The sequence below is a fragment of the Chiloscyllium plagiosum genome, unplaced genomic scaffold (assembly GCF_037043375.1).
Source record: "Chiloscyllium plagiosum isolate Xiang-an unplaced genomic scaffold, Cpla_swu_hap1 HiC_scaffold_4, whole genome shotgun sequence".
NCBI classification, from domain to species: Eukaryota; Metazoa; Chordata; class Chondrichthyes; order Orectolobiformes; family Hemiscylliidae; genus Chiloscyllium; species Chiloscyllium plagiosum.
The window spans coordinates 101,582,073-101,594,442 of NW_028270142.1; the positions used below are offsets into that span (position 1 = coordinate 101,582,073).

The following is a 12,370-nucleotide window of genomic DNA, read 5'->3' on the forward strand; positions in this document are numbered from 1 at the left end:
GTCTATTAATCTTTGCAAGAAAGCTGAGGGAGTCTCATCTTTCTCCAGTCTAACTTCAAAGGCTTTCGTCAAATTCTGTGACTTCGGAACTGACTCTCTTATTCCTTTTAGAATCAGGTCTTTCAATTCCCTCATTTCTTCTCTATGCTCCGGGTTTTGGTTTTCCCACTGGGGGGTCTCTGAGGGGAAACTTCACCTCTCCCTGTCCAGCATCCCCATCTCCAATTGGGTGTTCCCTGTCCCATATTTTAATGGCTGCTCCTCGTATAAGTCCCCTTTCTTCCCCAGTAAATAGTATATTCAAAATAGACATTAACTCAGCCCAGGTATACAGACTGGGCCCCAAAATTTGATTAATTTGTTCAGACAACCCCACCGGATCCTCAACCAGGACCTTCATTTCCTTTTTAAATGTTCTGACCTCCCCACTGGTGAGGGGGGCACTTACAAACCCAATCTCTTTGTCCCCTATTGGTACCTCCCAAAGGGGATAAGTCGTTACGTTCTTCCCTTTTTTTTTGTTTTCCCCCCTTAGGCTTTGATTTAGATCCTCCAGAGGCATCCTCTACATCTACTGTATCTTCCCTTTCTTTTGCTGAGGATTGAGGGTCAGGAACAACAACATCCCCGTCCACCGCCCCTTCGTCCTCCTCTTGTGAGTCATCTGTTCCATGTCCCTGTCTGTCTCTCCTCCTCCCCCATGTTCACCTAACCTGATTTTATGGTACGGGGGGGGGCAAACAGCCAAGAGGATCCCAGGGACTAGGTGGGGCAGAGGGGGAATCCTTTGTCTTTACTAACATCATTCCCAAACTGCCCTTCCAACAGGACGCATAGTCCGCCTCCTCTTGACTAAAAGGTTGTTTTTTATTCACATACAAATCTAAATACTGACAGACCCAATCCTCGTCTGAACCATACTTTGGCCAGAAGACAGCCGGACGAAGGATTGGGTCTTTGGTCCATACTAAACAACAATATTTAATCATTTTCTTTTAATCTTTTGCCCTTGTACAAGTATTGCTTGTCCATTCCCGCAACATCCTCCCCAATGGACTTTCAGGAGGAATGTTACCAGGGACTTTTTCTTCTTCCTTTACTCCGTGACAGCTACTCTGCCTACCCCCCATTTCGTGGGGCCCTCAGCAGTCCCTCAGCAAGTAAATACCCCTTTTCCCGGCCACCAAGGCAATACTTAAAAGTCAGATTTCTTACCTTGGTCTATGCACAGAGTTGCCTGGCCCCTTTTCGCCGTATTTTCTATCGAGCTCCTATCACTGTCTGATTCAGATGTCTCTCTTGTGGGATCCGTACCAGTCGCCCAAGGGAGCGGACCAAACTGGGACACGAGACCGCTCCTCAATGGGGAATGGGATGCGTCTTCCCAGTGTCCAAGGCCAGCCACTCCCCCTGGTGATGGAAGAACATCCCGGACAGCCCACAATTGTGAGAAACAAAGCTCATACACTTCAATAATTGCAGTCCGAGACAAAATCTGAATCAGCAGTGTCCTTTATTTTACACTTGCAAGAGGGTGTGATGTCCAGAGACATACACATACCAAATTCAATTAATACACAACATTTATATAATTTGGTTTCTTTTGTTTTACATTGCTCCTCCCCTGTTTACATCTTCCACTTCCCTTAGACCGGCACCCATTACTCCTGTTTATCTCTTGCCGTATCCGGCCTTGTCTGTGACAAAATGCTTATTCTGGCCTCATAAGGCCGTTTGACCTCATCCCGCTGTAGGTCATTGTTAGGCATATTCTTTCTACATCATTATCTACCCCCTCCATCTGTGCCTTCCCCTACCATACTGATCCTTATGACCCTTGTAATTGGGGTTTGTTCCTGTGTCTCTGTAAAAGTGGGAAACAGATGTTTATACCTACTGTTTGTACAGGCGTATCTAGCTTAACTTCCTCCCCTCACAGCATCTTTTCCCCTCACAGCACCTTATCTATTCGCCTGTAATATCTACCATTGTTTTGCTGTCACGTTTCATTCTGGCATACAATTTTAGCTAATGCAAAAACAATTATGTATTTCCTCCACATAGTTGACTCAGCTCTTGGCTAAAACAATTACACACTGGTGTGAGTTCATTTACTTTGTATAAGTAAATGGAATTGCAGAAGTAACACTATTTTTCCAACATTCCACAATTTCCCCTTTTTCTTTAATTACCATTTGTTATCTTCTGCAATTTTTCCCACATCCCACATGGGGTGAATCTGTACTTGTAGAGCTACATGGTACTTTGCTCAAAAACTGCATGAATCCATGTAAAACTCTGTTATCTCACTTTTTAGATTAGAGTCAATCTAAACATCATGGCATAGACAGAGAACACAGGGGGCTAACACCTCCAACATATTCTGGATCAGTGGTGCTGGAAGAGCACAGCAATTCAGGCAGCATCCGAGGAGCTTCGAAATCGACGTTTCGGGCAAAAGCCCTTCATCAGGAATTACCTCTTTTTACCTCCAACATATTGTCTAGCTAACACCCATTGTTACAGCTAACCTGAGAATGCAACTTTTTAAAAAAATGTTTTGTGATTTACACATGAAAGAAGTGAAACTATCATGGTGTTGGAACAGATGAAAGACTCAACAGACGATCAAGGTATTTTTCCATGTATAATTTCAGTTACATCACACTGCAAATTTTTGCTATAAATTCTGTGCCTTAGAATTGTGTCCTCCACTATCACCTGATGAAGGGGCGACGCTTCCAATTAAACCTGTTGGACTATTACCTGATGCTGTGCGACTTTTAACTTTGAACGTTGGTGTGTTTCACTCGGCCGGTCGTAAGAGGGCGCACGTGATTCCCGCACATGCGCACTGGCAGCGTTTCCCTGGAGACGGGTCGCCGTGCCGGGGAGATGGCGGATGCGCTGGTGCTGCGGGCTCTTCGGGGAAACGCAAAGCATCTGGACCTGAGCGGCAAGAAACTGAGGCGGGTTCCAAAGGCGGTGGGGAGGTTATTCGAACTGAACCGCCTCCAGCTGAAAAATAATCTGATCAGCGACCTGCCGGCGGAGTTACAGGCGCTCAACAATGTAAGGGGGGGGGGGGAGGCAGCGAGAACAAGACGGAGCACACACCCGACAACACACCCCCAACACAGCCACGCCCCCAGCCCCACCTGACGTCCCCAGCCCCACCCCCATCTGACGCCCCCAGCCCCACCTGACGTCCCCAGCCCCACCCCCATCTGACGCCCCCAGCCCCACCACCATCTGACGCCCCCAAGCCCCACCCCCATCTGACGCCCCAGCCCCACCCCCATCTGACGCCCCCAGCCCCACCCCCATCTGACGCCCCCAAGCCCCACCCCCACCTGACGTCCCCAGCCCCACCCCCATCTGACGCCCCCAAGCCCCACCCCCATCGGACGCCCCCAGCCCCACCCCCATCTGACGCCCCCAAGCCCCACCCCCACCTGACGTCCCCAGCCCCACCCCCATCTGACGCCCCAAGCCCCACCCCCACCTGACGTCCCCAGCCCCTCTCCCACCTGACGCCCCCAGCCCCACCCCCACCTGACGCCCCCAGCCCCACCCCCATCTGACGCCCCCAGCCCCACCCCCATCTGACGCCCCCAGCCCCACCCCCACCTGACGCCCCCAGCCCCACCCCCACCTGACGCCCCCAGCCCCACCCCCACCTGTCGCCCCCAACCCCACCCCATCTAACGCCTCAAGCTCATCCTCCGACCTGACGCCCAATCACCCCCCAGCCCCACCCCCACATGACCTGTCCCCTCCCTAACCCCGCCTCCTCTCCCCAGTTTGACACACTGGCCCACCTGACACCCTCAGCCCTCCCACCAATCTGATACCTCTAGCTCCCGAGCCGAACTCCCCAGCTTTCTCAACCCGACTTCCCTCCACATCAACGCTATCCTTGTTCAGATCCTCCATCTCCTACCCTATTAAGTATTAAACTACAAAACATTCTGAATGCAGTCCCACTTTCAAGCCAACCTCTGCCCTGTAAATGCCCCAGATCCTGCAGTGGGGCCGCATTGCCTTGTATGACGTCATATATGATCTCTCACATAGATGGAAAATATCTCATGTTGAAGAAAAGCCTGATAGTTACTCCTGGCCAATGTTTATTCCCGCAATTCACATCACAAAACAGGTTATCTACTCATTACCATGTTTGTGGGAGCCTGTGCATTTCTTTCATTACAATGGCTAAATTTAAAAATTACTTCATTGAATGTAAACTATATTGAGATGTCTTGTGTTCATGCTATATAAATGCATACTTTCTGTTCAACCATCCTAATCATGGATATACAGGCAGCCTAGTTCACTTACTCTTCTCCCTAATTACTGAAAAACTGCCTTTATGCTGGCCTTTCATGATTCCCATCCTCATGCCTCATCCAAATCCCAAAACTCTGTCCTACAGCTTCCTCACCATCGCCTTAACCCTCCCACCATCTCTACTGATTGTGATGTTTATCCCATTCACAATTACTCCCACTGACTGTAACCCCTGTTTCTACTCATTGTAAACCTCATCTCAAATTCACCATGACACTTGACCTGTCTGTTCTCTGCTTGTGCCCCGACTCTCAAACAACACTACTGCCCCAACCGAGCTGTACCCATGCTGATGCCATTTCCTGTAAATCTAATCCAACATCAGTTAACATCCATCTTGTGCTGGTAGGTTTCTTGTATTTTATTAATTCACTGAAGCTAGATTTCTAAGAAAAGCGAAGTTATTACTTGGTCTGTGCCACAAACTATTTTATCTGTAACATTGGTTCCATTTTCTACCTTGCCACTCAGATGAAAATAGGTTCAGTCATATGCAAAAGCCACAGTCTATGTTGATCTTCCACTCACAAACCCTCTTTATCATTAAGAAGCCTTATTTCAACTCTATAACATTGCATTGCTTTGCAACCTTAATCTATCTGCCCTGCAGTCTTTATGCATGTCTTTTGTCATTTCTATTTCAATGCTGTCCTGTCTAGCCCCCCATTCTTTATCTTCTGTCAATTTCTGTTCATTGAAAACTCTGCTGCTCATATTCTGTTTTGTAAAAAAACATATCCTCCCATTACCCCTTGACCTCACACTGGCCCCAGATCTCCCTTGGCCTCAAATTATAAATTCTCATGTTTTAAATCCTTTTGTGATCTTGCTACTTACTTTCTTTGTAACCTCCTACAGCCACCTCATCGAAATCTCCTTTCCACTGGCATTGATCTCTTATGTTGCCATAGCCTCCTGTTGGTCTACCATTGGTGGCAGCATCTTCAGCCATCTAAACCCAATGTTGTGTATGACCTTACCTAAATCTCTTTGACCATTTAAAATCTACATCCTTGACTATCTGATTATGTCTTTCTTTTGGATGCACAATAGAGCTGTCAGTGATGAAAGTAAGTGATTTTATGCTGCTGTTAGCTATTGTAGGGATATCCAAATTAGAAACTGCATCATTGTAGGCCCTGCAATCTTCTTCAAAAAGTTTAGAGTTCTCATTTTTATGTGTGCTTATTCTTTATTCCCTGTTTTGTTTCTTTCAAAACATCCCTGAATGTAGATGTTTGAAACAGCACATTGTTCTCTTGACCTTTGGTCGATAATTGCTAAATTAGAATACTTCGCTTTGGTGGTTACCCCCCCCCCAACCAGAGATACCTACAAATAACAGGAATGCAGATTTAAATTTTCTAACTGTCTGAAATAATATTTGTTCTCAACATTATTTGGGTTCAGACTTCCAACATTTATAACTTTTTTTCTTATTTTTACATCCAAACTTTATATGCAAACTACGAGCCTACACACATGAACTGCTTATGACTACAAGCTAAACAGTTTGGACATTCTTAATTTGCTAGCTGCAGCTTTTGTATAAATATGGATGACTGTGTTTCACAGTACTGTATATAGAAATCTTTTGAATTATTTTGTAGTTGACAGAACTCAATTTGGGAAATAATTCCTTTGAAGCACTTCCAGAAGTTCTGAAACATCTAAGACAATTAAGGAAGCTCCACTTGTTTGATAACAAACTCGAAGCATTATCTCCAAATGTATTGGGTAAATATAATTATGCTGTTAATTCTTGCTTGCATTTTTAAAGTCAATTATTTCCTTCTGGAAGCTGGTTACATTCATTTTAGATTTGTTAACTGCTCTGTACAGATCAATTACTTGGGAAGAGATAACAGACTAAAATTGAACACGAGTGTATAATAAAATTATTATCTGTATTACTTTTTGTAGTATATGCTTTTTGTAGTATATGCTTTAACTACCATATCAGATTTATGTTTTGGAACAATGCTGAAATAAATCCTTCAACTTTCAGGGCCAACATTATTGTCAGTTTAATCACTTAACCTTTATTATACTATTTTTATTTAATCACATTACAGTGAGAAGTTATAAACAATAATTAGTAGCCACAACCAAGGTTCTTTACACCTGGTTTTCCACATTTATTAAGATTAGAGAATATCATGATGTTATTGGCAGCAGAGGCCTCTGTTTCTGCACTCTGGTTGTAAATAAAGAATTTGTAACTAGCTGTAATAGCATTTTGACCAAAACCTTTGGAGGATGAACAAGTAATCTTTGGATTATTCTATAATCACTATTTGATATTCTGTGATATTCTCAACAGAGAGTCAGAAGTCACAGCCTATTTTGGCGTGGTGAATGTCTGCCTGGAAAAAGATCTGATGCAAACATGTAGCATAAAGTAAATAATGTCTTGCAGAGATGAGTTATGCATAGCTGCAAGATTTTACAATATAATTTGGGTATAACTGTTTCTTGATTTTTGTTTTCATTCAAGTCTGAACATTTTGTTCCATAATTTTCCAAGACTAGTTTGTGATTATGGGAAGTCACGTAACTTGCAATTATGACTCTAAAACCATCCTACGTAAAATTCTGACCATAAATCAAGCAATGTTTGAAAAGAAAGCTTGACCCAAAGGAAAGTTTCATATTAAAAGAAAATTAATTTAATATCAGAAAACACAGGGCACTATAAAAAAAGTGATGCTGTAAATCATTATTACTACATTTAGAGTCTAGAAAACAAACTTCAATTTAGCCTTTAGAGGGCACTCTAATGCAATAACTCACATCTGGAATTTGTCTTATTTAATTTGAGTGAGACTCATTAATCAGGATCTGTTTTAAGTTTGTACGTTAATGCCTCCTTGAGATGCAGGTGTTCCAATTTATTTCTAAACATTCTGTAATGATATTGCACGAAGGTACTTGCAATGTGCTGAATTTATAAATAAATTAGTGTTTGTGCTTCATTTTGCTTGGTTGCGCATTTTTAAAACACTTTATGGATGCAGATATATTTAGGGAATGGTGTGGTCAGTCATGTACAGATATTTATTTCAAATAAATGATGGTGTTTCAAAAAAGCTTGTAACATTTTGACATGTCAGGAGGAGAGGCGATGGCTTAGTGGTATTATCACTGGAGACCCAAGTAAAATGGACCTGGGTTTGAATCCTCCAGCAGCAAAAGGTGGAATTTGAATTCAATAAAAATCTGGAATTAACAGTCTAACGATGACCATGAAACCATTGTTGATTGTCAGAAAAACTCATCTGGTTCACTGATGTCAAAGGAAGGAAACTGCTATCTTACCCAGTCTGTCCTACATGAGATGCCAGATGTACACCGATGAGCAATTAAGGATGGCCAATAAATGCTGGCCTACCCAGTGATATCAATGCCATTATTCCATGAATGAATTTTTTTTAGAAGTGCCTTGATTGCTGGGTTAAATGAAGGTACAACATTGGAGTCGGTATTACTTTGCCATCCATTGCCATGATATCTTAATGTTTTTGCCCTCTCAGTAAGTGGAATGTGACCTGTTCTACATCAGAGTGGAAAAGCACAGCAGGTCAGGCAGCATCTGAGGAGAGTCGATGTTTCAGGCACAATTCTACTCCTCGGATGCTGCCTGAACTGTTGTGCTTTTCTAGTGCCACGCTTTTCAACTCTGACTCTCCAGCATCTGCATCTCACTTTCTCCTGTTCAGTATTAGACTACCATGTCATATTTATCCACATGCCTCAACAAATTGAATACCAACTATTCTAATATGATAAGTATAGAAACTTTTCATGCTTATGGCTTTGCCTTGCTGTTTCTTGTTTCTCTCTCATCTTCCTTATGTCCTCTTCAGTGCATATTATTTCATTCATATAACCTGATGCTTTAATTCCTAGTTATCTTCCTGGCACAAATGCTAGCTAATCATGTAAATGTTTTTCGTCTCAAATACTATGCAGCTTTTTTTTCACTCAGTTGTCATCATTCTCCAACTCAAGAATAATCTTCACCACCAACATCCTTGGAAACTGTTGTCCTGTCTCCAATATCCTTTCCTCTTCCACTGTTGCCTCCCAAAAGTGTTTATCTCCCACAATTTCATATTTTATTCTTTCTAGTCAGATTTTTGCTCCTGTAGCAACAGTGAAAAAGCCTAATACAAAATATAGAATGACATTTCTTGTGACCAGTCATGATGCATTATATCTGCTTGTGTCTCAAGATGTCTCTGTAATATATAATTTTCACTTATTCTTCTCTTAGTCCTCTCCATTGCTCAACTTACTGAGATTGCCTTTTACTTGGTGGTTCTTTTTACCAATCTAATTGCTGTTGAAACATCTGTGGCAATAATTTCTGATCCTGCCCTTAGACCATTGCATCTGGAATTTTTCATAGAACTATCCTTTACCACCTTACTTATCTAAATGCTGCTGCTTAACAATCTCAGTCACCATTCTGGAGTCAGTTTGCATATGACAATGAATACTGCCTCTCTACAATGTCTGTCAATGCCTAGATTAGATTACTTACAGTGTGGAAACAGGCCCTTCGGCCCAACAAGCCCACTCCGACCTTCCGAAGAGCAACCCACCCAGACTCATTCCCCCACATTTACCCCTTCACCTACGGGCAATTTAGCGTGGCCAATTCACCTAACCCGCACATTTTTGGACTCAACTATGCCTCAACTATCATGTATTTCTGATTACGTTTGCCAAACATTTTTGGGTGAAGGATGGTTTTTTCAAGCGAACAATTTTGGAACATTAAGACTTTGACCACCACCATAAACTCCATACTCTAGCCAACAGTACTATCTGTCTTTATGGTTACTGTTTCAAGCTGAACCACACTTTGCAACCTTAGCATCCTCTCCAATTAATGTACTTCATTAAAGCCCTGCCAACTTTCAACTTTGCAGTATTATCCACCTGTGCCTCACCTTGGCTAAACTTTCATTGATTTCTTTTCCACCGTGGGCCTGACTATTCTAAAGGTTTATTCTGATCAGTCTTCCATCCAGCATGTTATATAAGGCTAACTCATCCAAAATATTGTTGCTTGTATCCTTTTTCACATTAATTCCTGTGCACTCACTACCTTTGTCCTCACCAACCAACCTTGATCCTTAGTACAAGTGCCTTAATTTAATATTCTAATTCTTATCTTTAACACCTGTGACTATCGATGATACAAATATCTCAGCAAGAGGCCCAGCAATTGCTTCTCTAGCTTCCCACAGAGTTTTAGGGTACACCTGATTAGGTCCTGGGGATTTATCCACCTTTACCCATTTCAAGACATCCAGCACGTCCTCCTCTGTAATAAGGACATTTTGCAAGATGTCACCATCTATTTCCCGACAGTCTATATCTTCCATATCCTTTTCCACAATAAATAATGATGCAAAATACTCATTTAGTATCTTCCCTATTTTCTGAGGCTCCACACAAAGGTCGCCTTGCTGATCTTTGAGGGGCCGTATTCTCTCCCTAGTTACCCTTTTGTCCTTTTTGTATTTGTAAAAACTCTTTGGATTCTCCTTAATTCTATTTGCCAAAACTATATCATGTCCACTTTTTGCCCTCCTGATTTCCCTCTTAAGTATACTCCTACTTCCTTTATACTCTTCTAAAGATTCACTCGATCTATTCTGTCTATACCTCACATATGTTTCTTAACCAAATCCTCAATTTCTTTAGTCATCCAGCATTCCCTATACCTACCAGCCCTTTCCTTTCACCCTAACAGGAATATACTTTCTCTGCATTCTCGTTATCTCATTTCTGAAGGCTTCCCATTTTCCAGCCATCCCTTTACCTGCGAACATCTGCCCCCAATCAGCTTTCGAAAGTTCTTGCCTAATACCGTCAAAATTGGCCTTTCTCCAATTTAGAATTTCAACCATTAGACCTGATCTATCCTTTTCCATCATTATTTGCAATTTAATAGAATTATGATCGCTGGCCCCAAAGTACTTCCCACTGACACCTCAGTCACCTGCCCTGCCTTATTTCCCAAGAGTAGGTCAAGTTTTGCACCTTCTGTAGTAGGTGCATCCACATACTGAATCAGAAAATTGCCTTGTACACACTTAACAAATTCCTCTTCATCTAAACCCTTAGCATTATGGCAGTCTCAGCCTATGTTTGGAAAGTTAAAATCCCCGACCATAACCACCCTAATATTCTTACAGATAGCTGAGATCTCCTTACAAGTTTGTTTCTCAATTTTCCTCTAACTATTAGGGGGTCTATAACACAATCCCAGTAAGGTTATCATCCCTTTCTTATTTCTCAGTTCCACCCAAATAACTTCCCTGGATGTATTTCCAGGAATATCCTCCCTCAGCACAGCTGTAATGCTATCCCTTATCAAAAACACCACTCCCCCTCCTCTCTTGCCTCCCTTTTTTTCCTCCTGTAGCATTTGTATCCTGGAACATTAAGCTGCCAGTCCTGCCCATCCCTGAGCCATGTTTCTGTATTTGCTATGATATCCCAGTCCCATGTTGCTAACCATGCCCTGAGTTTGTCTGCCTTTCCTGTTAGGTCCCTTGCATTGAAATAAATGCAGTTTAATTTATTAGTCCTACCTTGTCGCTGCCTGCCCTGACTGTTTGACTCACTTCTGTTCTCAACTGTACCAGTCTCAGATTGATCTCTTTCTTCACTATCTCCCTGGGTCCCATCCCCCAACCTGACTGGTTTAAATCCTCCCGAGCAGCTCGAGCAAATTTACCTGTCAGTATATAGTCCCCTTCCAATTTAGGTGCAATCCGTCCTTCTTGTACAGGTCACTTCTACCCGGAAAGAGATTCCAATAATCCAAAAATGTGAATCCTTCTCCCATACACCATTCATCTGCTCTATTCCTGCCGTCACTAGCTTGTAACACCGGGAGTAAACCAGATATTACTACTGTCGAGGACCTCCTTTTTAAATTTCTGCCTAACTCTCTGTAATCTCCCTTCAGAATCTCAACCTTTTCCCTTCCTATGTCATTGGTTCCAATGTGGACAATGACCTCTTGCTGGCCCCTCTCCCCCTTGAGAACATTCTGCTGCACCCTCTCTGAGACATCCTTGATCCTGGCACCAGGGAAGCAACACACCATTCTGCTTTTTCGCTGCTGGCCACAGAAACGTCTGTCTGTACTTCAGACTACAGAATCCCCTAACACAATTGAGCTCTTGGAAGCTGACGTACCCCTCGTTGCATTAGAGCCAGTCGCAATACCAGAAACTTGGCTGTACGTGCTACGTTCCCCTAAGAATACACCACCACCTACATTTTCCAAAACAGCATACCCGTTTGAAATGGGTATATCCACAAATGACTCCTGCACAAGCTTCCTATCTCTCTTACCTTCCCTGGAGTTAACCCGTCTATGTGACTGTATCTGAGACTTCCCCCCTTCCTATAACTGCTATTCATGACGTATTGTTGCAAATTCCTCATCACTTCTAACTGTCTCTCCAACTGATCCATTTGATCTGGTAAGATTCACACCCAACAGCATTTATGGCAGATATAATCCACAGTAACCCTTAAATTCTCTTTAAACTTCCACATCTGACAAGAAGTACATATCACTCTATTAAAGGCCATTTTTGCTCCTTCACAATCTATTAACCCAGAAAATAACACCGTCTTATTCCTCTACAAATACTGCCCCAGGTTAAATTAATAGTTACGGCTTATATTTTAAGTTTAATCAAGAGACATATCTCCAAAATCATAAAATCATGAAAGAACCCACTCTACTCACTACTGCAGATTCTCTGTTGGCCACATTTAAAACAATGATTAACTTCTTTGATTCTGTGCTGTGAACTTCGCCCAACAGTTCCTCCAAGATCAGTTGTAAATTTCACAATTTGTTAATTTTCCAAGATGCACTCCGATTTCCAGCAATACATAAATTCAAACGGCAAAGGCAGTAGCTGTGCAGGTTCTCTCTCTTTCTCTTCTGCATTGGCCTCACCATGTACTTCCTTTGTCT

The 12,370-nt window shown here is 42.6% G+C and overlaps 1 protein-coding gene across 3 annotated transcripts in view; it reads left to right on the forward strand.

Annotated features, from left to right (window-relative positions):
• Positions 1–2,773: 2,773 nt before the first annotated feature.
• lrrc69 (leucine rich repeat containing 69) overlaps positions 2,774–12,370 on the forward strand; it is an 81,125-nt gene continuing 71,528 nt past the window's right edge. For 2 of the 3 annotated variants that reach the window (XM_043688095.2, XM_043688096.2), the window contains exons 1-2: positions 2,774–3,072; positions 5,961–6,087. In XM_043688095.2, the coding sequence (XP_043544030.2) occupies positions 2,848–3,072; positions 5,961–6,087 (352 nt within the window). In that variant the 5' untranslated portion in view covers positions 2,774–2,847. Of the gene's footprint in view, positions 3,073–3,938; positions 4,696–5,960; positions 6,088–12,370 lie in introns of those variants that run through there. The other variant, XM_043688098.2, reaches the window with a different exon arrangement.